At 38.0% G+C, this 22,434-nt stretch overlaps 1 protein-coding gene across 2 annotated transcripts; it reads right to left on the reverse strand.

Moving 5' to 3' along the window:
• Nucleotides 1-2,476: 2,476 nt before the first annotated feature.
• Nucleotides 2,477-20,218, reverse strand: bicral (BICRA like chromatin remodeling complex associated protein). 2 transcript variants are annotated; one of them, XM_088934005.1, is made up of 13 exons: nucleotides 20,156-20,218; nucleotides 14,767-14,815; nucleotides 14,136-14,181; nucleotides 13,847-13,895; nucleotides 13,364-13,429; nucleotides 11,229-12,953; nucleotides 10,903-10,975; nucleotides 10,389-10,483; nucleotides 10,027-10,076; nucleotides 9,064-9,209; nucleotides 8,537-8,631; nucleotides 8,187-8,289; nucleotides 2,477-7,709 (listed from the first exon to the last, which is right to left on the reverse strand). In XM_088934005.1, the coding sequence occupies exons 3-13, from the start codon at nucleotides 14,174-14,176 to the stop codon at nucleotides 7,018-7,020; spliced, it is 3,135 nt and encodes a 1,044-aa protein (XP_088790131.1). In that variant the 5' UTR covers nucleotides 14,177-14,181; nucleotides 14,767-14,815; nucleotides 20,156-20,218; the 3' UTR covers nucleotides 2,477-7,017. The 2 variants fall into 2 exon arrangements, with proteins under 2 accessions (XP_088790131.1, XP_088790129.1); XM_088934003.1 differs by having other exon boundaries at nucleotides 10,894-10,975.
• Between the last annotated feature and the right edge of the window lie 2,216 nt (nucleotides 20,219-22,434).

The raw sequence follows: 22,434 nt of genomic DNA on the forward strand, positions 1-22,434 counted from the left end.
TACAGCCCTTGACTGGAGGGATGACTCTTTCAGAATATTGTCCTCAAGATATTAAGGAAGGGAGATCAGATGTCAACTAGGAGGTCCAATAAAATCTGATTTAGTAATTCTTTGTCCTTTACATGAACTGAGACCCTTATTATAGTATAAGTCAATATTTATTTTTTTGCTTTAGCAGTGGTGTGGTTTTCCTCCTCCAGAGATATTTTCCACTCACATGCCTTCTAAAGACACAGAGAAATAATGGGGGGGCATCTTTCTTCAGTGAAATAGTTGCCAACGCAAACATGAAAAGAACAATGTTATGAACATCTTGTTTAGTATAACTGTTTTTAATTCCTGAGAAAACACAATTATAAATACCCTGCTTTCAGCTGTGCATTCAGCTACTATGTAACATACCTACTTGTCATGATCCTGATCTCCTTTTCCTATCTCTAAAAAGGGTTCTGTGCAATTCTTCCCAACAGGTAGCAGCACCACCCTTTGGTGAATATATGAATTGCACTGAGCTTTTGATTACAAATTAATTCGATATGCATTTTATTTTTCTTTAGAAGTCTTTATGGCATTACATAATAAGAAACAGAGTTACAGATAAAAAAGGAAACCTACTGCTTTGAAATCCACAAACAAGGAATTTGCTCTTTTGATGCTCATCCAAGATTAATATGTGAGAAACTCATTAAAGTGATCCAAGACCATTCTTATGACTCACATCCTAAGCTTTATATCCCATCCTCGTGATCCAGAATCCTGAATCCAGTATTTTTTCTGTTACTAATTTATAAAAAGCATTATGCAAGAGAGAAGGGTTAAACTGATTCAGTTTCAACTGGACCTATTTATCACTTCTCCACAGTGTAAAGCTGTGGCTCAGTTAAAGAGACCTAGAAAACCTGCTGGATTCCAGAAACAAGGACCAGAAGGAACCCCAGCATCTATCCCCTCCTCATTTCAACAGAAAGCAGTATTCTGCTTCACCAAATTAGTGCATTTCTGTTTCCTTACCACTAGATGGAAGCAGTAATCTTTGACAGCTCTTCTGAACCAAACTATGGTCCTGAACAAGAAATGTAAGACATGCATTTACCTTCCTAAAGACTCTCTGCTGAAACATAAGAAAAGGGTTAATGGGTAGAAATATCCAGGCATGGCACAAATCGTCACAATTTCCATAAAAAGAAAATAATGACAAAAAAACATCAGGCTCAAATTTCAAAAGAATAAGAATAATATTATTTGCAAAAATAGGAACTTGGCCATTGCAATAAAATTACACGAGCTTGTACTCAACTAAGTACAACACAACAATAAGTTGTATAAATCTGCTGTCCAATAACTTATTAACTTTCTGAACACTCAGGGAAAGTCAGTGCAAACCATTTTCAAAAAGAGGTTAAAATAAGGAAAGATATTGCTTGATTGATTGGATTACCTAAACCTAACAATAAAATTATAACGGGATCCACAATCTACAAATGAGCTTCCTGAAAAACAGATATTCATTTTGCTGAATGTGGGAGCTGTGTTTTCATCAACCAGCTGATTGCAAAGCTCAATCATGTGATGAGAATGGTCTCCTTATTTGTAGGAGCGGTTGAAGCTGTTACTGGGCAAAGAATCATTCATTGCTCAAGTCAAGCTAGACATATGTCTTCTTAAATGGACTTGACAGTAATGCTGTCTAAATACCTGGCAGATCTAATCTCTGGTCATCTGACCACAAACTCCTATTAATAGAGTGTTAATGGTTTTGTGTGGGGTCAGTGCTGGTTCTAGAGCTGTACACCCTTTTTCCTTTCTCCTCCTCATTGTCCCTCTTGCTGTCATTACATTCCTCAAGTGCCTGTCTAGTCTGCACTTTCTCCCAACGATAGTATGCATCATGCCCAATTTGTGGCAAAAGGTTTCCAAGGAATTTGATTAGCACGAATACAGTTTAACCAAAACCAATGTATCGATCGTACATGTCTAAATAAGTACAAAATTTTCACCATCTTGTACAGTATTTGGAATCTGGGTAATGCTGTCCTAGAAATTTTAGAAGTGATGCACAGTATAGATTAGGCTACAAGTTTCTCTTTTAAGAAGTTTTAAGTGGTAATAGCTTTCTAATCCTTGAATAATATCAGGACTCATTAATGTAGTGGTTCAGCCAAATTCTTAAAATCAAGAGTGGGGTCTAGTAACTAAAAACAAAAATACGTAATGCAATTGTTGGTAGATTTCATATTCAATTTCAGCCAAACTGGATAGATTAGTTGGAGCATCAGATACAGAATTTAGGTAATTTACAATGTCTCTGCACACAACTTCCAGTTTCTACAGTCCATGTCAACCAAGTCTTTATTTCAGAACTATATAAATAACAATAAATGCAAATTTTTTTAGTTGTAAATTTTTTGATCATTTAAGAATACCTTTTTCTTATGCACAAATGAGTTTTCTTTAGAATGAAAGTTTGACAAAAAAAAACTGCTGTTTGTTTTTTTATTAATATTGTCAACAAGAGACACCTTAAAAAATACACAAGACGTGTACAATGGAATCACACACTCAATGTAAGCAGACAATTGCACACCAACACACTCTTACTATCCAGACACACTGTGTACAATAAATAGAGAGAACACAGTTTTCTGCAAGTCTTTGGCTGTATTTGAAAATTCATTTCAATTTTTTATCTCATTTTGTTGTTGTGAACATCCAGACAAAACAAAAACTAAGAATTAACAATATATCTTAACAACTTGTTTTTTTAACGCGTCATATCCAACATAACAAAAATAACTGCCATTTCTCTTGGAATTTTACAAAAAATTTATAGTTTGTGTTTTAATTTTTTTCTTTTTTATGTTTTTATACAAAAAACTGTATACAAATCATGTTTCAAGTGAGACCAATACTATACAAATGAACAAATAAAAAATGCAAAGCCATGAAATTTAATCACCAAGCACATATGAAGCAACTTATTCACCACATGGGAAGTCAGTCTGGTAAGGCCACACTAATTCAGTTTTAAACAAGCAGCAGCAAAACAATTAGAAAACAAATGGATCAATATACTTATCTATACTCTCCTAAGGCAAAAGAAAAGCCTTTTCAAAGCACTGGAGTTCAGTTTTGTTCACAGAGCAGAATGCACTTAGTCAAAAATCTATTTGCCTTTTGTTTTTGGTTGGACTGAGGACAACCAATGTAGTGTAGCATTAGAAACAAAAAGGGGAAAAAGGACTACGTAAAATTATTTTCTTTGATCTCTGTTGTGCTGCCCATTCGACTGCTTATTCATTTCAGGCATTGGACATTCACACATTTCTTGAACTCTATATTTAAGTCACTGGCTCACACCTCAGATGCACTGAGGCATTATGTATAGAGGAGTGCTTTCTGTAATATTTTCCATGGCTTCATACAGCATTCATGTCTTGACAGTTAAGGTCAGAAGAAATAACAAATAGGAAAAGTCAAGTGTCTCCTTTTATTCCAAGAGGCAGGATCCCATTTCCCATTGAATTACAAAAGGGTTCTGGTGTACCTATACCCTTGCTGAGCCCCTGCTGCTTTCACGATTACAGAAGGGCCTCTTCAGTGCATGCCAGGAAAAACACAGAGGCACTGAACTAAGAGAGGAGATCTGAAAAACCTTAAAGGAAGGCAGAACCCATTTAACTTCCTCTAGTGCTAGTACTGAAAACCAAATTCAGCTACAACATACATTCTCAATGTTTTCCTATGTCGATCATCTCCTTTAAGATGCTTGCCGTCTTCCGTTTCATTTATCTGCCCCCTAGGGTGCCTGACTTAACCGAGCTTTAAATATGCTGATACAAACAGTCCCTACCTCTAAAGACATTAATGCCAAGAGAGCTGAAACAGGATTTATGTCAACCACTTCTATAATCAGATACAGGGTCTTCCAAAGACTGAGGCCTTATTATCTGACAGTGATAACACTCAGTTCCAGCACATCTGATTCAGGGCATCCCTCAGCTGAGAGTCCATACAGGAGGACTCCTGTATGGCTATCTTGTTGACTTGCTGACTGCTTTTCCTCATACAACATATCTGTCCTATTCAAACAAAGCCACGCGCACAGAAAAACAAAGGGTTTTTACATAATATATCAAGTAATTAAAATAGTGCACATAGCAGTACTCAAAGTAAACAAATACAGCCAAATTAATTTAAAAATCCATTCTGCTCACTACAAATTCAAAAACGTCTTTCTACAAGATCACGACGTCTGACCCCTAATCTTGTCCTTGATCTATATTCCCCTTTTCTTCGGCCCTACATAAAAGAATGTAACTCTTTTTGTCCGTTTTTACTAATGTCCTACTGTAGGAGAGCAAGGCCTGAGGGCCACCAATGACTTCACAGACATTGCGAAGATCAAACTCATTTAAATTAAGATATGGCACAGTAGCTCACATTAATTTGGGCTTCAGTTCTGTAAGATTGCCATAGTGAATGGATTTCCTACAGTTTCAGAGGCCTAAAGAAATGGAACTGGTGCTGAAGAGAAAGCAGTGCTCTCACACCTGCCATAAACAGCATGACAAAACCAACCTGGCTTCAGTGGGGCTATCGTTTGTTTTTAAATAAGTAAAATTGGCACATACTTGCTAAATTAAATTAAAAAATAACCACAAATATTTACACGATTGCAGTAAACATTCTTGGAAATGCAAACAGAGACAAGTGAACTGCTGGGCAACTCTCCACTGTGACCAATCACTGGTCATTCTGCAATCAGGCCAAATGGCATAATCATAGGGTCAAAGTGCTTCACAACACATAACATTACATTAACACAAGGCAATGCCAGTACTTTTAAGCATCCTCCACTGTGAATATTTCATTTGTTCTGTGCTTTTACCTATCCAATTTAAATATCTTGAAGCTAAAAAAAAATAAATCCACCCAAAGTGACCATTCTCATACAATGAATAAATACCCACTTACTCCCAAGCCACACTTTCTGACAAAGCAACCACTAGACACGGACATGACTCCTTTTAAACACACTTCACACCACCCTCAACTTTCAAACGTGTGATCATCAGTTACATAAAGCGCAAGATGAGACCAAAGGTTTTATGTGACAATAAAATATTAGCGTAAAATTATCGTCTGCTTAACGAAAAGTCTGCATCTATACTGAGGCCTGGATATTTCATACAGGAACCTTGAGACTAAAAAACTAAAACAAGCATTTCCTCTTTCAGAACCGCAGTTATGTTAATCACACAAACACCTTCAGAAATTCAGATAACATAGTTCTTGTGATTAATGTACCTAGGAAGTAGCTATAACCTGTAAAACTAGTTCCGACATCTTCCAAACTGTTTTACCTTTTATATAGATGTCTGATATATCAAAAAAGGGTACATAATTGAAAAACATAATAGAGCAATATCATTTAACATTTAGATACTTCAGAATAAGTGCTGGTGAAATTCTCCTGACCAACGACTATAACGACACAAGTGTGCCTCGTAACCACTGAGAAATTCAATTTCTTTATAATGATTTGGCTCAAGCTGATGGAACTAGATTTGAAAATCTTAGAATTAAAGTATGAAGTATGATCAATACAATCACTTTGTTATTCAAATGACCAGTCTGTCTCGCATATCAAAAGAAGAAAAAAACTTTTATGAAATAAACTAATAAAATCTTATGCTACATCACGACAAAGAACTACTGCAGTACTTAGCAGTGTTATACACTATTCTTTCCTTCACTATGAAAGACTAAGTCCATCCTAATATACATTTTCTTGGGCATTATTTCATTTGCAACATTTGAGATGAGGGGACTTTGAGTGACTGGATAATTCAAGTGCTCTCTTTTTGCAACATGCACCTTCAATTTTTGATGAAGGTGTGTAAATAACATGTTAAATACTTAAATCTTATTATTGCCTTACATCACCTGTAGAGCAGGGTATCAGGTATTTTAAGCAACAATGTGATACCAAAGTCAAGAAGATACTAATTTGGATGGATTAAAAGACTGTTCTACTGCTTCATACGGTGGATATCTTCTGTGAAAAACTGCCTTTCAGTGAAAGCAATAGGTCTTTAGTGACTTCAGTGTTTTACTGAGCATTAGCGTGAAGGTAACCATTGTCGGGCTGTGAACTGTGCAAAAACAAATCCATAAAAAAAGCAAAAGAAGCAAAAATAGCAATAATAACCGTACATTAACATTTATACCATTTAACATCAGCACCTCAATCTGAGGTTAAAAAATTGCCCTTCACATAACAGATTTCTCCAAGCATTAAGGTCACATACCTTTAAGGTACAAACAAAAACATGAACAAAAATACTATTCTTCAAGTTATAAAAATAATAATAAAATAAAAGCCTGTTTTGTCAGCTTGGTCAGACTAATTCCTGCACTGTTTGTCACCCTTCTCAGACAGACGTCATGTGTATATTATCTCAGTGTGAACATCACCTGTCAGACACTATGAGGACCATGTGGGCTCTGGTAAAGGCAAAGGCTTCGGCCCACTTTATCACATTATTGTCTTGGGTTGCAAGTGTAAGTTAAATGATCTCCTTCAGTCCTGAGCTAGCTTTACACATACATACCCTGACTGAGGTAAAGCAAGCAACGCAAAAAGCAATGTAACGGACTCCCATTTATTTCAGCAGAACCTATTTAGGGCTGTGCACTGGGGCCACTGAAATATGAGAGAGGTCATTTTTGTGCTTTCCATATTGCTTGCCCTTCTAAAGTCATGTACATATCTGTCCTTACTCAAGTTCTTATATAAATGACTGTACACAGAATTCTAAAAAATGATTACGTGTTCACTGAGGGGAATAGTAAATAGGATGTAAAATTTCTTCCTCTCTTTCTGCACCCAAGCGTACAGAAACCTACTTCTCCTCTTTCCCACAAGTTCTTACAGTCCTCGTCTCTGAGCTGTCGGCGGTGGATGTAAGAAAATGAGAAATTAAAAATGTGTTTTAAAAACCAGCATGGCACCACCTAACATTCTAAGATGCTATTTACAGCTGCTTCCAGAACAGAGTCTGTGTCAGCCAGCGGCACCTGGCTGTGCTCTAAAGGCTTGTCCAAACCGCGCCCCGGGTGTGGGGCAGTAGGAGGGGCGCTGGGCGGCACAGTGGTGCTGTGCGGTACAGGAGCTGGGGGGGCAGTGACAATGCTGCTGCTGCTATTATTGTTATTGTTACTGTTGAGGGAGCATTTCTGGGTCTTCTTCAGATCCAAGATGCTCTTGATCGCAGTCTCCAGGTGTTCACTGAGGGACACCTCCTGCTGGGGTGGGTCACCCATGGAGTCCTTGCAGCTCTGAGAGGAAGGAGAAGGCTGAGACGCTTTTCTGACGGCAGAATCCAACGTGCCCTTACACTTCGTGTCCTCCCTCCTGTCCTGTGCAGGGCTGCATCCCGATTGGCACTGTAACAGCGTGCTTGGAGTCAGACTGGCTTTTCTTGTATCCACCCCATCACTACATAGCTGCTTTTGCTCTGATCCTGAAGCCCCAGTTTTGGCCTCTGTGTCCTGGGGACCCCCCGTTAGCCTTGGAGAAGAAGCCCCTTCCTTCTCAGTCCTGTTTGAAGGGGAGGGAGTTTGAGGGGCCAATGCTTCCTGTGCCGCCTGCTCTGGGACTTGATCTGTGGGTTTGGCCAAGCAACAGAAGTCCTCCAGAAAGCCATCTGAAGTGAGATGACAGGACAATGTTACCATCAAACTGCAACCATTTAGCACCTACTGAAAGAATGGAATGCTTAATCACAGTTTATCTATGCTTCCTTGCATACAGAGTACAGTCAGTAAAAACAGGACTACTGCAAACATTTCAGAGCTACACTGAACACTAACTATGGAATTATACAGTTTTCGAAATTAAAAATTCTATACAGTGTATATATCTGAGACCTTTCACATGGTTCTGTTCTGTCTCGTTTAATGTCTTTATTCCGCCTAATCCCTTAATTCTTTTTAAAATTGAAATCTTTGTTCTTCAGGAGGACTACATAAAAAACAGGCTTGTTATTAGGGATACACCCTAGTCAGGCTGCAAACACAAACACAGATACCAACACACATCTTAACAGTTCTTGTTTCAGCAAAATGATAAATATAAAGAGAACCTCTAAAGTTAACTTTACTTCTGCAAACAACAATGTTACCTGGATCCATAAGTGCCAGGCGCTTGTCCTGAGTAAGATTGGCTCTTTCTTCCTGATTAAAGGTTCTGTCAATCATCACCATTTCAGATGATGGACTCATTCGCTGGATGGAAACAGAAAAATTATCAATCTCTAGTTTTTATTTAACTTCTAATCTATTTTAAACTATATAGAGTATCTAACATCTATTTCTCATCTAATGCCATGAGTAACAATAAGCACACAAATGCTATAAGAGAAGACACTGCTCATGGGACTTGCCTTTTACTTCCCTTGGTCATGAGCCGCTCAAGCAGCCTGAAAATCCTCCTATATGCCAACAGAACACCTGGTTTTAATTTCCGACTCACCTTTCCCTCCACCAGCAATAGTCGTCTGTACTTGTTCAACATGGCTTGTGTGCGCTTCAGTACCTGTGTTGCAACTGCCTCAAACTCATCATCCACTGAAGAAGGAAGAACAGAAAGAAATTCAATTCTTCCATACCCTTTCATACCCAAGGCACATATTTTCTGCTTCATTCTTCATCTTAATTTTGGAATCTACACAGAATTTACTTGAAAAAAGTACTAATATCAAATGGGGAAAAAAGCAGGTAATTAGAATACTGAGTATACTGAACTGTACTATACTTTACAATTATTATGTTAGTTGCTTATTTTCTTGCTATGCTAAGTTCCAGAATTGGGCTCAAATCCAGTTTTTCAGTTTAATTTTTTTTTTTCCATTCATGGAATTGGAAATGGCGATTTGTTTGAAGAATACATTTTACAGTATATGAAAAACTGAAATTGACCTCAACCCTGCCAAGATCTTGCATGCTTGCAATGTACAGCATAAAACACACTTCTTTTGAAGGCAGATGATAATGAAGCACCTCTTTTGAAATCCTCATCAGTAGGCAAGGTGCCCTGAAAGACGTGGTAGGGCAGTAGCCTTTTGATGGCATCATCCACAGAGGAGAAGGGAGACTTGTCAACAGCCTGAACACTAGCTTGGTCCTTTCGCAGTTGCTGGAGGATTCTGCACAAGAAAGAGCAGGGAGAATCACAAAACACAGCTGATCTCTAATGTCTAAACAAGTCTTATAAACCACAGGCACACATCAGAATCATGTGCACACAAAACTTAAATCTTGGCAAGCACAATTTGGGTAAATTTATTTCTTTCATGAGAGCCCCGTCCACACATTTAACAACTGAGTTCAAAACCGATTTACCTGAAGCCTAACTCAACATCATTAGAGTGTACAGATTACTTTGAAGAAACTGAGTTATTTTAAATCAATTACTGCTTTAGAACACAGCACTAGAGAGTTGTAACCCGGAAATCCCATGTAACACACTGTAAGTGTTTTTCTATTACGTATTGCAGGGCTTACCTACAAACATGGAAGTGGCAAATGAGTACAGCAAAGGTGTAACGAACTCTTTTATCTAACTGGTAAGTAGTCAGCATGATTGTTTCTGCTGAGAATACCGTTTTGTCATTGTCAACTATGTACAATTCACTTAGTATTTAAATATCAGGGACAAGTGCAACAATCAAAAGACAAAGAAGAATGCAGAGTCTTTGAAGTTTGCACAATTTTGGTTTAATTCAATACTTTGGCAAGTGATGCTTTATCTTGAGAGAAAACGTGGGTTTAAAGAAACAAGTGTTTATATAATTTTTTTAAATAGTATTAATTATATATTCATTAAATATGGTTAGTAACTGACAGAAATTAAAATCAAAGATACTGAAAGTGGCAAAAACACAGTTAAGACCATTTACAAAAGTGAACTCTGCTCATTCCCAAACATTCCCAATAAAATATGTTATCACAACTAACACTTACAAGTTTCCCTTTGTTAACTGCTGAGAAGCAGGCCTCTTGTGGGCACTGATCTGCAAGAAATAAAATAACACTGTTACCAAACCAACTGTGTTATCCGTAGCTTTGTTTTATAACAGCCTCTTCAATGGAGAAAAGGACACCGTTATCTAAATAACTCGGGTGAAACCAGTGAAAAGACCTTCTCCCACTGAAACAATCATTCCAACCTTAATCTTCAAAACATATTCAAAACCTGACCAAGTGACATAATGGGGAAGACAAATTCCAGAACAAGTTTCCATTTTCAAAATACAATGCAAAATGAACCATAGACCGGAAGTCAAAGCAGCTCTGACTGTATGGGTCTGAACCAGCCATCATACCTGAGTGTTCGGCTGATGCAGAGGCTGGACCTCTACTTTATTTGCCAGGTGCACATTATCCAAAGGTGCTGACGCTGCACTTAAGCCTTTATTAACTGTGAATCAAAGAGGAAAAAACATTGACTCCGCTTAGTGATAAGAACTGTACAACTGAACATGAGTTTAGGAAAGAAAGTTTAATATCCAAGAAAGTTATTACTCATCACATACTAAATTCGGTGCTAAGAATTTCACAAGTAACAACCTGTTTTTTTCCCCTTTAATCCAATTCTCTCAGCATTGTTATTTACAAATGTCTCTTTTAAAAGGTTCGTCTCCAACAGGTATTGCTTAAAACAATACTACAATATTTAATTTTTAATTTAAATTTCAGGATCGGTCTTAAAAACACCTCCTAAAAAATACTTTGGATTTTAATGAAAAAAGAAGGCAAACACAAAAGACGGAGCACTCTGGTTTTGAGAGACCAGCAAAGTAAAAGAGTAACTGTGGTGAGAAGGCTTGCCTTTGTTACCAAGAAGGTTAGCCAGCTGAGGCTGTCTGAGGCCGTCTTGCAGCTTCGGAAAAAGTCCAGCCTCCTTCTGAGTCTGCACAGCAGGGAAACAAAACTGATTACAAGCAGATCATTGGTGCAAAACAGTGATAGTGCTGCTTGATTTCTTTTGTAAGCATACAACATTGAGTTCCTTATCTCTGCCATGACATCAAAACTCATTTGATTAACTTTTCCAGCAAATGGAGTACTACATTATTGTTAAAGTTTTAACTCAACATCATAGACATTGTTCCCTCATTAAACAGCTCCAAACTACAAGCAAATAAACAAATGTAGCCCAATACCTGATTCTGGCAAAACTGCTGTGTTTCACATTGCTGGTGTTGCTGCTGCTGTACCTGCTGGTGCTGTGCTCCTTGATTCCCTAAAGTTTGAGAACTATTGACTGCTTCCTCTGATGCCGGGGCAAAGAATCGGTGGCCCATGTTGGCAGGAACCTGCTGTCTAACTGGGGCCTGTTGCTGTTGCAGGTTCTGTTGGGCACTTGCTCCCTGAACAGCCTGTTGTGACTGAGCTCCATAACCAGGGTGCACAGAACCTGCTGAGTTTATAACTGCAAACCTGTTTGGAATCTGCATGCCTTGAACCATGGAGGACCCTGCCTGTCCACCAGCAGGGAACCCTGGCCTGGCTTTGGGTACATTCCCATGGGATGCTGAAAGATGTACCACTGTCTGAGGGGGCTGCTGCAGCTGACTGCTCACCACTCCCTGATTGACAATTAGCTGCCCTCCAGAGGAAGCAAAGTTCTGCCCAGCAACCAGCTGCACAGATGTGCTCTGATTGGCCAGGATGGCCCCAGAGTAAGAGGGGTTGGCTAAAGTCCTGTTGCCAAAAGCTTGATCAGCAGGGTTGTGGATCAGTTGAGCCTGCTGGGTCTGCAGAACCTGTCCATTCAGGGCCTGGATGCTGTGCGTAGCTGTGCAGCTTGGAGAAATGGAAAGAGATGTGGGGACCAGGAACTGGTTTTGATGCAAACTGGACTGTTGCTGGTGCTGGGCCCCCATAGGAGACTGGATGACGATACTGCCGGAATGATTGATCACTTGGTGCCCTGACGTGGGCTTCCTCAGGCCTGGCTGGTTGACTATGTTGAGTGTCATCTGCTGCGATTGCTGGGACTGCTGCTGGCCTGCCTGCGGGGAATTTGCAGAGGCATAGGGACTGCTCTGCTGTGCTTGATGCTGTGATGGTGAAGGCTGTATTCCTAAGCTGCTGATGTTGTAGACAGTCTGATGCCCCACCTGGATAGGCTTCGGCTGAATGCTAATAGGACCTTTTAGGTTTTGGTTCATAGTGCTCAGAGGCTGGGAGGAAGGGCCTCTCTGGATGATGATGTTCTGGACTGGTATAGGCGCTTGCAGTCCACAGCCCTTGAAAGGCATGGAAACCTGACCCGGAGCAGAGTTGCTGAACATGGGTCCACCTCCAGCATTGTGGCTTGGCTGTCTTTGTACCAACAGCCCTCCACCCATACCTGGAGAAGAAGGCTGTCCTGGCTTCAGCAAGATCTGAGGCCGATCCAGGTTGTTGATAGTCATCATGGGGGGCTGAGTGTTGAAGGAGCCCACCAGCTGGATGTGGCCTGACGGGCTGCCATTGTGCAGGTGCTGGGGATGAACCTGGTGAATGAAGCCATGTGGCTGCATGCCAGGAAAGTGACTGCCAGCGGGCGGTTGCAAAACAGGCAGGTGGGATAGCCCCATGGCACCAAAGCTGGAGTTAGGCACCACCTGCTGAGAGAAGGGCTGCCCAGCCACCCCCAAGGAAGGAGAGGAGGACTCCAGGAGCGCCTCCTGAGCAAGCGTCTGCTCTGTGATGTCTGCCTCCTGAAGGGATTTCTGCAGGATGTCGAAGGGCTGCTCCTCCCCCAGCTCCCCCATAGAGGGAGAAGCACCCCCTAGCTCCTCCTCTATGAACTGCAGGCTGTTGGAGAGCTGCAGTCCATCACCACCTGTGTTCCCCAGGTGGTTACTCACATCCTTCAGAGTGGAACTAGGGTCTGCATTCTGCACAGCAGGAGAAATATAATGAAACCACAACATTATTCATAAAACAAGAATGAAAAATGCTACATAGAAAACAGAACAAGAAACAACATTTTAACTTGATGTTTAACTGAAGGCACTGTATCTACACTACTAAGCTTTCTGCTTAGTCCTAAAATAATGAGCATTTTGTTAATTAAATCATAATAGAGCACCTAAAAGGAGGTATGATTTGCACTGCGTCAGCAAGTTCTGAATTATGACAGAATAAACAGGAAATAATGTCAGACTTCTGCGAAATTGTACTAAGTCTGTAGACTTACAGTGCCATATAAAAAAAGGTGAAAGCAATCTGTCATCTTTATCACTGCCATAATCGACTTCTTTCTGTGAAGTTACCTATACTATGCAAGCACAGCCAATGAACTCACTGAAGCACTGGCGAAGAGGGAATTAGCTGAGCCGAATGTAGCGCTGTTCAGGTCATCTTCATCAATCTGGAAAGAGCACTGAGTGTTAATTGTACTCCCCTATAGCAAAGGATCATAGAGAAGTCAGCTCTATCCCAATTTAATTGTCTAAATCATCTTACAAATATACAGCTGAAGGAAACCATTAACACCTAATACTCAAGTACAGACTACCCAACATGTTTTCAACACTTATACATTATATTGTTTTTGATGTACATGCAACAGAAATAAAATATATCCAAAAACACTTAGGGAGATTTTCAGTTTTCTTCATATGGTGGCTCAGTTTTCATTAATCATAATTATGAAAGACCCCACTGAGAATACATCTCTAGCATGATTCACTTTTGCAGAAGCACGACGATTGTGAAACATATTTATTAATTGATCCCTGAAGAAATGAAGGGATTTAAATTTAATGAACAGGAACAGCTCACTTACTGATTTACTGTTTGAACCATGAAGATAATCATTTAATGCCTGCACGTCTCTGTGTGAGAAAAATAAAAGAGCTGAAACTTCTCATTGCGATACAATCTCATTAACAGTCCAAGAGAAAACATCCTGAATCATTACATCAGACCACAAATCTCCCAAAAGCTACATTCGAATTGATTACTTTGGCAAAACCAATTTGGCAAGGAGTCTGTTACGTGCTGCTTGTGTTCATACACATTTGCTTTTGCTTGAATGGCACTTTGTAGACTTTGATAAATGAGTAGACTCTTACCCTATAATATCTAGAAGACGGCGGTCATCATCATCATCCATGACAACTACAGTTTTGAGAACATCAAGTTAATTTTGATGAGGAGACAGAAAATGTTATTTGGCCAGAAAAAGAACAAAAACTCTCATTTTTTTTACAATTTGCTTCTAACTCTATAACCCCTGATGGTGAAGTCAAATGTCTTGAGGTTAATTTACATTACATATGATGCATTTATACTGATTAATGGAATACGGTTGTATCTACAGATTAAAAATTCATGTAAAATAAGACTGCAATCAATAAAGATATATGAAAACAGGCTTAACATAAGAAAATCAGTATTGTCTTTAAAGACCAATGTTTTTCCAAAGAGTGAAAAATCCTCTCTAACCAGAACAAAATGATCCAAATGTGCATGTTTGATTTGTAGACTTTCTAAGTGTCTTTTTAAATAAAATGTGCTATTGTGTCCAATTTTTGCAGCGTAAATAATTTTTTTATTTTTTTCTCCACAAAGGTAACAACAAAAATCTTTAAAAGAGAGGCATCCACAGAAAAAATGCTGCTTTCGTGTATCGGTACTGACTAAATTTCAATGTAACAGCTATTATAAAAAGATGCACTACAAATAAATATAGGCAACACTTACTGATTTCCAAGCCACTTCATGAAGACAATCATTTAACACCTTTAAGTTCCTGTGTGAAGAAAGAAGGGAGGTTCATCACGACACATCAAGCTTATTGTACAGTGATGAAAAACCTGCTCTGGTGTCAGGCATGGACAGGGTTCAAAGAACTTTAGGATCAAGATGGCTTTTTCTAAAATAAATCTGCAAATCACCATGGCAAGGAAAACCTCTAGGTCATAATGTGCACCGTATGTGAGACAGTGTTGGGGCACCATACTGACAAACTGACATATCTCACTATTCCTTGCTTATAGGCAATTATAAGGCTTTATAAGGCTTTGAGGTAAATATTTCCTAAAGGATTCCTAGTTCTCTCTCTTGGAGGTTGACCTGGACTATATATGTTCTTGATTTGTTACTGAAGCATGTTAACAGGCATTGTCAACACTGTTGTTTCCAATGGAAGTGGTAACTGAACCAGTGACCTGTTTCTTTCCAAGAAATCAAAAACCATCTTCTTGACTACTTTTCAGTTTTGCTTCCAAAGAGGAAATTACATTAAGCAGAATATTAAAGATGCAAAAACACACATGTGGTTTAGCTTATTGCCTTGAGACACTGCAATTTTTGACAAATGCAGTTCACGTTTTGTCACTTGATCTAAAACATGAAAGAGATTTTTACTGTTTCAGTGCTCTCCACTTCAAAGAGATACCATAGATGCATTTTACATTCAAAAGGTCAATGAAGCATTGAAGCAGCATTTTAACTGAGAAGCTACAGAGCAAGCAATTTTGCTGAAGGGGTTTACTCATACAAACTTACATTGCAGAACTGCCTACATTCAAAATGAGCAACAAATAGAAATGGGCCATAGGAAATTGGCTAGTGTTATTTTAAATAGAGACACTCACAATGTTGCTGATGAAATACTGAACTGTGCGCTACAGAATGAACTTTCAGCAGTTCAATTAGTTACATGGCCATAAGAATTAGAAGGTTGCTACCTCTTAAGATTCCACTGTTGTACATTTTAAGGTTATGACAATGATGTTCATGTGGCATCACTGTACTTATTTATATTGGACTATCTGAACACTCTGCTATCTTTCAGATTAATATGTGAAGATTTAAATTCCTATTAAATTACAAGTATGCTCCTAATTTTACATAAAAATTAACATACTTCATACATATTTACAAATGAATGTGGCTGTGCATCTTGGTAGTATTTTACATTGCCAGTGATATTACATCAAAACTGCAGCAAAATCAATTTATTTTATTTAAGTGCAATGCAAAAACAATAAGGGCTCATTAAAAATACAGTAAGATCATAAATTATCATAAAAACATTACAATCCCCAATTTTGAGTCAACTGCACATTGTAATTAGTGTTTGGAATTTGCACAGGACTTTGGAGAACAAAAGAACTTCATGTTTCCATTTATGACAGTTCACACTGCATTACCACAACACATCAGACCTTTTTTACAACCAGTCCTATTTAATAACAAAGATAGGCAATGATCACATATACAGTATCGCATTTGTTACATATTGATCCTACATATGTACATGCAGTATGGTTTGCAGCAAATCTGAGTTTTTATTTTTAGTGATCACACTAAAAAATAAAAATAAAAAAGGTAAAAAACGCACGGCCACAGTCATTTGGACATATCATATTTTAATCACAAAGGTTTACTTTTTTACAAAGATTTTTAAAATGACACAAAAAGGCCTTGCCCTTTTTTGCAGTTCATAAAATAAAGAGAAGCCACAGCAAATGGAAAATGGCAAAACACACCAAGGAATCTGATATCAAAGTCATGCGTTCAAGTATCGCTTTTAAAAAGTAACAGCCCAGATGGCATATGGAATACAGCAGTTTCATACAAACATTTCTGCACAACATTATTGATTACAGGGAAATTTGTGTGCTGCAATCTATTCTGAGACATTCCTTGCTGTAGTGTGCATTTATCTTCTTTGAAACATGGCATCATGTTTTTCAGTAAAGAACTATTCTGGAACGCAAACGGTTTGTAGTTATTATTACCATAACATGAAATAAAAGAAAACTGATTAGACTACAGATTAAGTTAGTTAAAAGCAACTTTGCTAAATTAAAGAAGTCTGGCTAATATTATGACAAGGACTATACATACATAGTAATATAACCAGTACATTTCCATAAAAAGGAAGATTTATTTGTAAACAATTTATATAATCTTCAATGATTGCCTTTGATTGATTTGGAAACTGAGTTTATCAATATTAGAACATAAAATTCTGCATGCATATCTGCTGTAAAAAATAAGCGCTTGATGTTGAAAGACATGAGAGTAACACACTCAAGACCCCGAATGCATACACATACCAGCAATACATTTTCACTAGAATGTGCTTTAGAGGGAAGATGTATAACCACAAAGTGTCACATATGGCCAAACTAAGAGAATGAAGAAAAACAGCACTTACTCTTAAACCACCCCTTTCTTAGTGTCATTTAAAAAAAACTCACATATACAAACTGTGCTAACAGCTATATTTTTTACTATTGACCACAGTATTAACAGTAAAAATGAGAATGTTATTTAAATAAAACCAAATGCACGACAACTAACCATTTGCATCTTTAATTCACTCATGTCAACTGAAAAAGCCAAGACTCCCTGGAACTACCCAAATAAAAAAATTAGCTAAACAACCCACAAGGACACGTGTTTGCACAATGGGCAAAATCATGTAAGATTTATAATTAAGACACAAAACACTGCAGAGCAAGGACGCAAGACAGCTCCAGTGCAGTATGTTAACCAGAGTGTAGTGAAGACTGCTAAACCCTTTCCCAGCTTTGGAATGCCCAATATCATTGCAAACCTCTAACTGTATAGTAATGTATGTGAAGAAGCTCAAAAAGAAGAGAGTCTTACATTGTACTTGAACATGGTTGAGTAGCCACCCAAAGAACACTGTTCGGTAAACTAAAATTGCATATATAGCAAAAACAGTTTTAAAATTCAATTTCTATGCATATTTAGATTGGGATAGAACTACGACATTGGCTTGATCAGAAAAATACAATACCACTGCAAAAATTGTTTCACATTCATAGCAAATTCACACAACAGTTATTTCTTCCTGCAAACACCCATTGTATTTAAGAATTAAATATATAAGAAAAAATCTTTCATATCAATTGTTTGCAGTATTAGAAACATACTGTATGTTTCTCAGGCAGTAAACAATTGAATGCATTAAATACACTCTGAAACTGAGATAGTAAAATATCTGCATTTCACATATTGGTTGAAACCGTTTTTGAGAGTCGTTCAATAAAAATCGTTCGACTGAAATTATGGCTATAGTAAGCACGTGTAGAAAAGTTGTGTTATGTCCTCTAGATCCTAAAGACTGGCTGAAACCAACTGCCCTTTTGGAATACTGTGGGGACTTCATATTTCCTCCAATTTATGTGAAAAATGTGATGAAGTAACCTTTTTGTAAAGATGCATGGTTCACAGCTAATGACGAAAAAGCACAGCTTTGCACAGAAGTGACAGTGGAGGTTTTCAAATACAGCAAACAGCATTGATTAGTATTAAAATGGCGGCCGACGGAGAACTGCGCCACAGACGCTGGCTGGATGCCAAGCAACAAAGACATTTAATGAAATATAGTGTAACTGAATGTATCCCCTCGTATCTGAAAAAGTTTTTAAGACAAAACTGTTTTTTTTCTCCCCATCGGTAAACTGACTTTAAAAATCGAATACATAAAATAAGGCCCAACTGAAAACAGCATTGTGATCAGCCATGCTAACCATTTCCGCATATTATATAAGAATAACGATTCAAACATTATTCGATGTTTTAATGAAGCCTACTTAAGCTTCCGTCCTATAATCATAACACATATAAATCGGTTTTACGCTAGTCATACAAATACATACTATCCTCCTAAAAATCAATCATCGTCAGATAATCTCAAAGGGCAGTTTACACGTAACATACGTAACTAATAGGAATAGCCATAGCAACACGAGTTTCTTTCTTAAAACCATAACGACCATTTCTCTTTGAAGCCTACCTTCACCATTGTTTGTAAAGAAAACTCCCGACATACATGTCAATTCTACCTCTTTATTTAGTAAAAATAAAGCATAAATACAAAATAGCTTTCACACAAGCTTAAAATCGTATCAAAATGAAAATCTTTTTATTCGTAGTTCCAACTCCACACAGCTACAGTACATCATTTAAGATATCCTCATTTAAACCCCCTTCAAAAACACGAGCTGAGAAACGGTAACGTATCGTTTTAAAAGCGAAAGATCTCAATGTATTGTAGATTTAAAAAAAAGTGTCGTTTCCACGCGAGATAAGGGAAACGAAGATCCACGACAGGTAGATGAAACACTTTTAATGCTGCTAGAAATCAAAATGGAAAAGGGAGGAGATTTTTTTTCTATTTTTTCTTCCTCTCTGAATCTCTGATGGTGATCAAGGGGGCGTAAAACAAAAGGGAAAAAGGCACTAATTTTAAACCAGTTCAATCACTGAGTCACTGAAATATTTCTGTTACTCAATTTGCTTTGCATCAGCAAAAACACCCAGACTCCCCTCAGTCTCTCTCCAGCTCTTTCAGACCGAGCTCGAAAACCTATTATCCTGTCTTCGCCTTTTAGAAACGTAATGTATAGCAATTTTTAATGTCCAAAAATAGACTGAAATGACAGACAATCGTAGTCGCTTGTGATCACAAATCGCTTCTCATTTCCCTCTACGTTTCGTCGAGGTGAAGTCGTCCACTAGGCTTTCTTTTCGTTTCCTTTTTTTTAAACTCCATGTAGAAAGAGCCTGTTTTCGCTAAAACAAAACCTATATAATTACGAGCTACAAAAAGGGAGGAAAAAAATCCTGGAGTTCCTTTCAAGCTGCTATGAATTCAAACCTCATTTTCGTTCTGCTTTTGTCTTCTGGTTTGGCCCTGAAACCTAACGTAGGCTTACACTTTCCCATTATTTATTTGGAAACCTCGGGTTTCTATTCATCGTCCCAAAATAGACTTAAATAATGGACAGCCATAAATATTTATTTAAATTTGCATAACATCAAGACGATTAAAAAAAGAGGCAAGCCCTTGCTCCTGTCTCACCCCTCTTGAAACCTAATATCTCCATTTGGCAACTTTTAATTTGCTCCCCCTCCTCCTCCTCCTCTCCCTCTCTCACTCTTATATATATATTTTTCTCTCTCTCCTTTTTTCTGTCTCAGATAGATTTTTTTCCCTCTCTCTCACTCTCTTCCCTCCCCGAAGGAAGGGGAGGAAGGAGGTTGTGTGTTTTTTTTCCTTGAAATTTTTATCACAAAATTATAATACACTCAAAGGGAAACTCACCGTCATGAAAAAGCAGTGCCTTGTCAACGGGGTTTCCTCGCCATCACATCAGGGGCCGGCGGGGCAGTGCCGCTCCTGCAGTCAGCAGCAACTGCAAGCAGGCAGCCCCGAGGAAACTACCACTAGCATTGCACACACATACCGCTCAGTGCACATGAAGAAATAGCGAGGAGAAATTGTTAAAGCTATGCACACTCTAAGGAGCATACAGTGCCAGCTGATTGATTCACTTTTTTACTTATCAAAGAAAAGCAGCTTTGGAAAAAATCTCAGTAAAACACGCCGTTTTTTTTTTGTAAAAGAAAGAAACTCACTAGTGAATTCAGGAAACGTAACTTGCAAAACTTCAAAAACTCGGACGCGAGGGGGCGGGGTAATAAAAAAAAGGCACTTACTGTACACTGCATCTGTATATTCAACCTGCGTTCAACGGGACATTTTTCTGGTTTTTTGGTTTGTGAAACGCTTATGTGACGTGCTTATTTAAAATTCATACCGTGAATCTAAAACGGGCTCATGTAAGTTTTTGTGGAGAGGTGAAGACCTTTTTTTCTGGGATCTTTGGAATACACGGGAACGAAAAAAGTATAATGTGCTGTTTCGGATAGAGAAAATGTAAATAGTTATATTTGTAAACGTGTTATTAAGGTTCCAATAACTATACATAATTTGCAGTGTGGTCTGATAGTCTTTAGGTACTTTTGTATATATTGTAAATACACATTTGCAAAGATATATAAGCTTACAACTCCTATCCTGTTTCTTCTGGATAAAAAGGATATGAACAACAGGATGTCAGTTGTTCACGAGTGAAGTAAGATTGCTCTAGCCTTAAGAAAACAAAGTTCATTGAAAGGCAAAGGTCGAGTGTCTTAGACAATACAAGCAAGGGTGGCATCTCATGTTTAACTACACTTGGCGTTATTTTTACAGTAATAAAGGGAGAGCAGACAGAAAAATCATATTTTGTGACTTGAATCCACTTGTTACAATTCCATAGAAGCAGTCTGATTGCAATCAGCCTTAAGATGCTACCTTGAGCAGTGGGTCTACCTCCACCTGTAACTGGCTATCCACTTTACATACTGATATCCATAAAAGGATGGTTTTTTAAATGCATATGCACATTTAATAAGCGCTCTCTGCACATCCACTAGTTGAGTATTTTTCATACGAGCTCTGCATGCAAGCTGCTGCGAAGTTTCATTATCCCTCTGCATTTTCCCTATAGTTCCTAATTCTCGTAATCAGAAAAACCTGAGGAATGGAACTATTGGAAATCAAAGCTGTAGGAATTTACACATGGCAGAAATTCAGACAGGACTCCGCAGTCTCTGCTATCTTTACTGGATTTTGTTTCAGTGTACAGGAGTAGGACTGTTAATGGGTACAGGAAATCAGGGACATAAGGGCTATAGAAAAAGAGGTGTCAAGTCACTTTTCTTACTTATGACTCTGAAACTTCAAATGATGCGGTCAGTTTGGATCTGATGCAGAGCTAACAGCATTGGAGTTGCCTGCTTCACACAAGTCTGTCCTGAAAGGGTTTCTGTCTCTACCACCCACAGAACAGAACTAGCCATGCTCAGGAAACGTTTGTGCAACTGTTTCAAGTCAGCACAGACCTTTTCTAAATCCAGAGGAGACAACAGTCTGTCCCCAAAAATTCATTTTTCTCTTTCTAACCTTGTAATATGAAGAAAAGGAAACTTTGGTCCTGGTTTGCAGGAAAAAGATGTATTCATATATGACTACTGTACTTTACAGCAAGGAACAACTGATGGTAAATATTATTAAAACTTTATTTTTATTTAAAGCTGTACAATACTATATGTTTAGCCCTGAAACAGCTGTGGTTTTGCATTGCATTGCAGAATATCAGATGAAGACTAGCAAAAAGCCTACAGGCTGTGATGTACACATCAAACTAAACCGAGCACCACTTCAGAGGTAAAATTAAACTGAAGGAAATTTAAAAAAATTACACACAGGAAGTTCAGTCTTAATACATCACCTGCACAGTGGCACAGTGGCATATATTATATTTTTTTAAAATATAGTTAAGACAGTACTATATAGTTCTCTGTTTTCACAGTTAAATTATTTGACATTACAGTTTTCTTAATTAAAATACTTGACAAAATTATTGTTAAATATTTTCTAAAGTACTATTTTTAGTATGACATTTTTACAAGCTATAAAATCTCGACAGCTTTGAGAATTGATTTTCTAATTAACATACTTATTGCTCTCACTTACTACACATCACAGTGGCTCTT

The sequence above is a fragment of the Atractosteus spatula genome, chromosome 15, assembly GCF_055471065.1.
Source record: "Atractosteus spatula isolate fAtrSpa1 chromosome 15, fAtrSpa1.hap1, whole genome shotgun sequence".
Classification (NCBI taxonomy): domain Eukaryota; kingdom Metazoa; phylum Chordata; class Actinopteri; order Semionotiformes; family Lepisosteidae; genus Atractosteus; species Atractosteus spatula.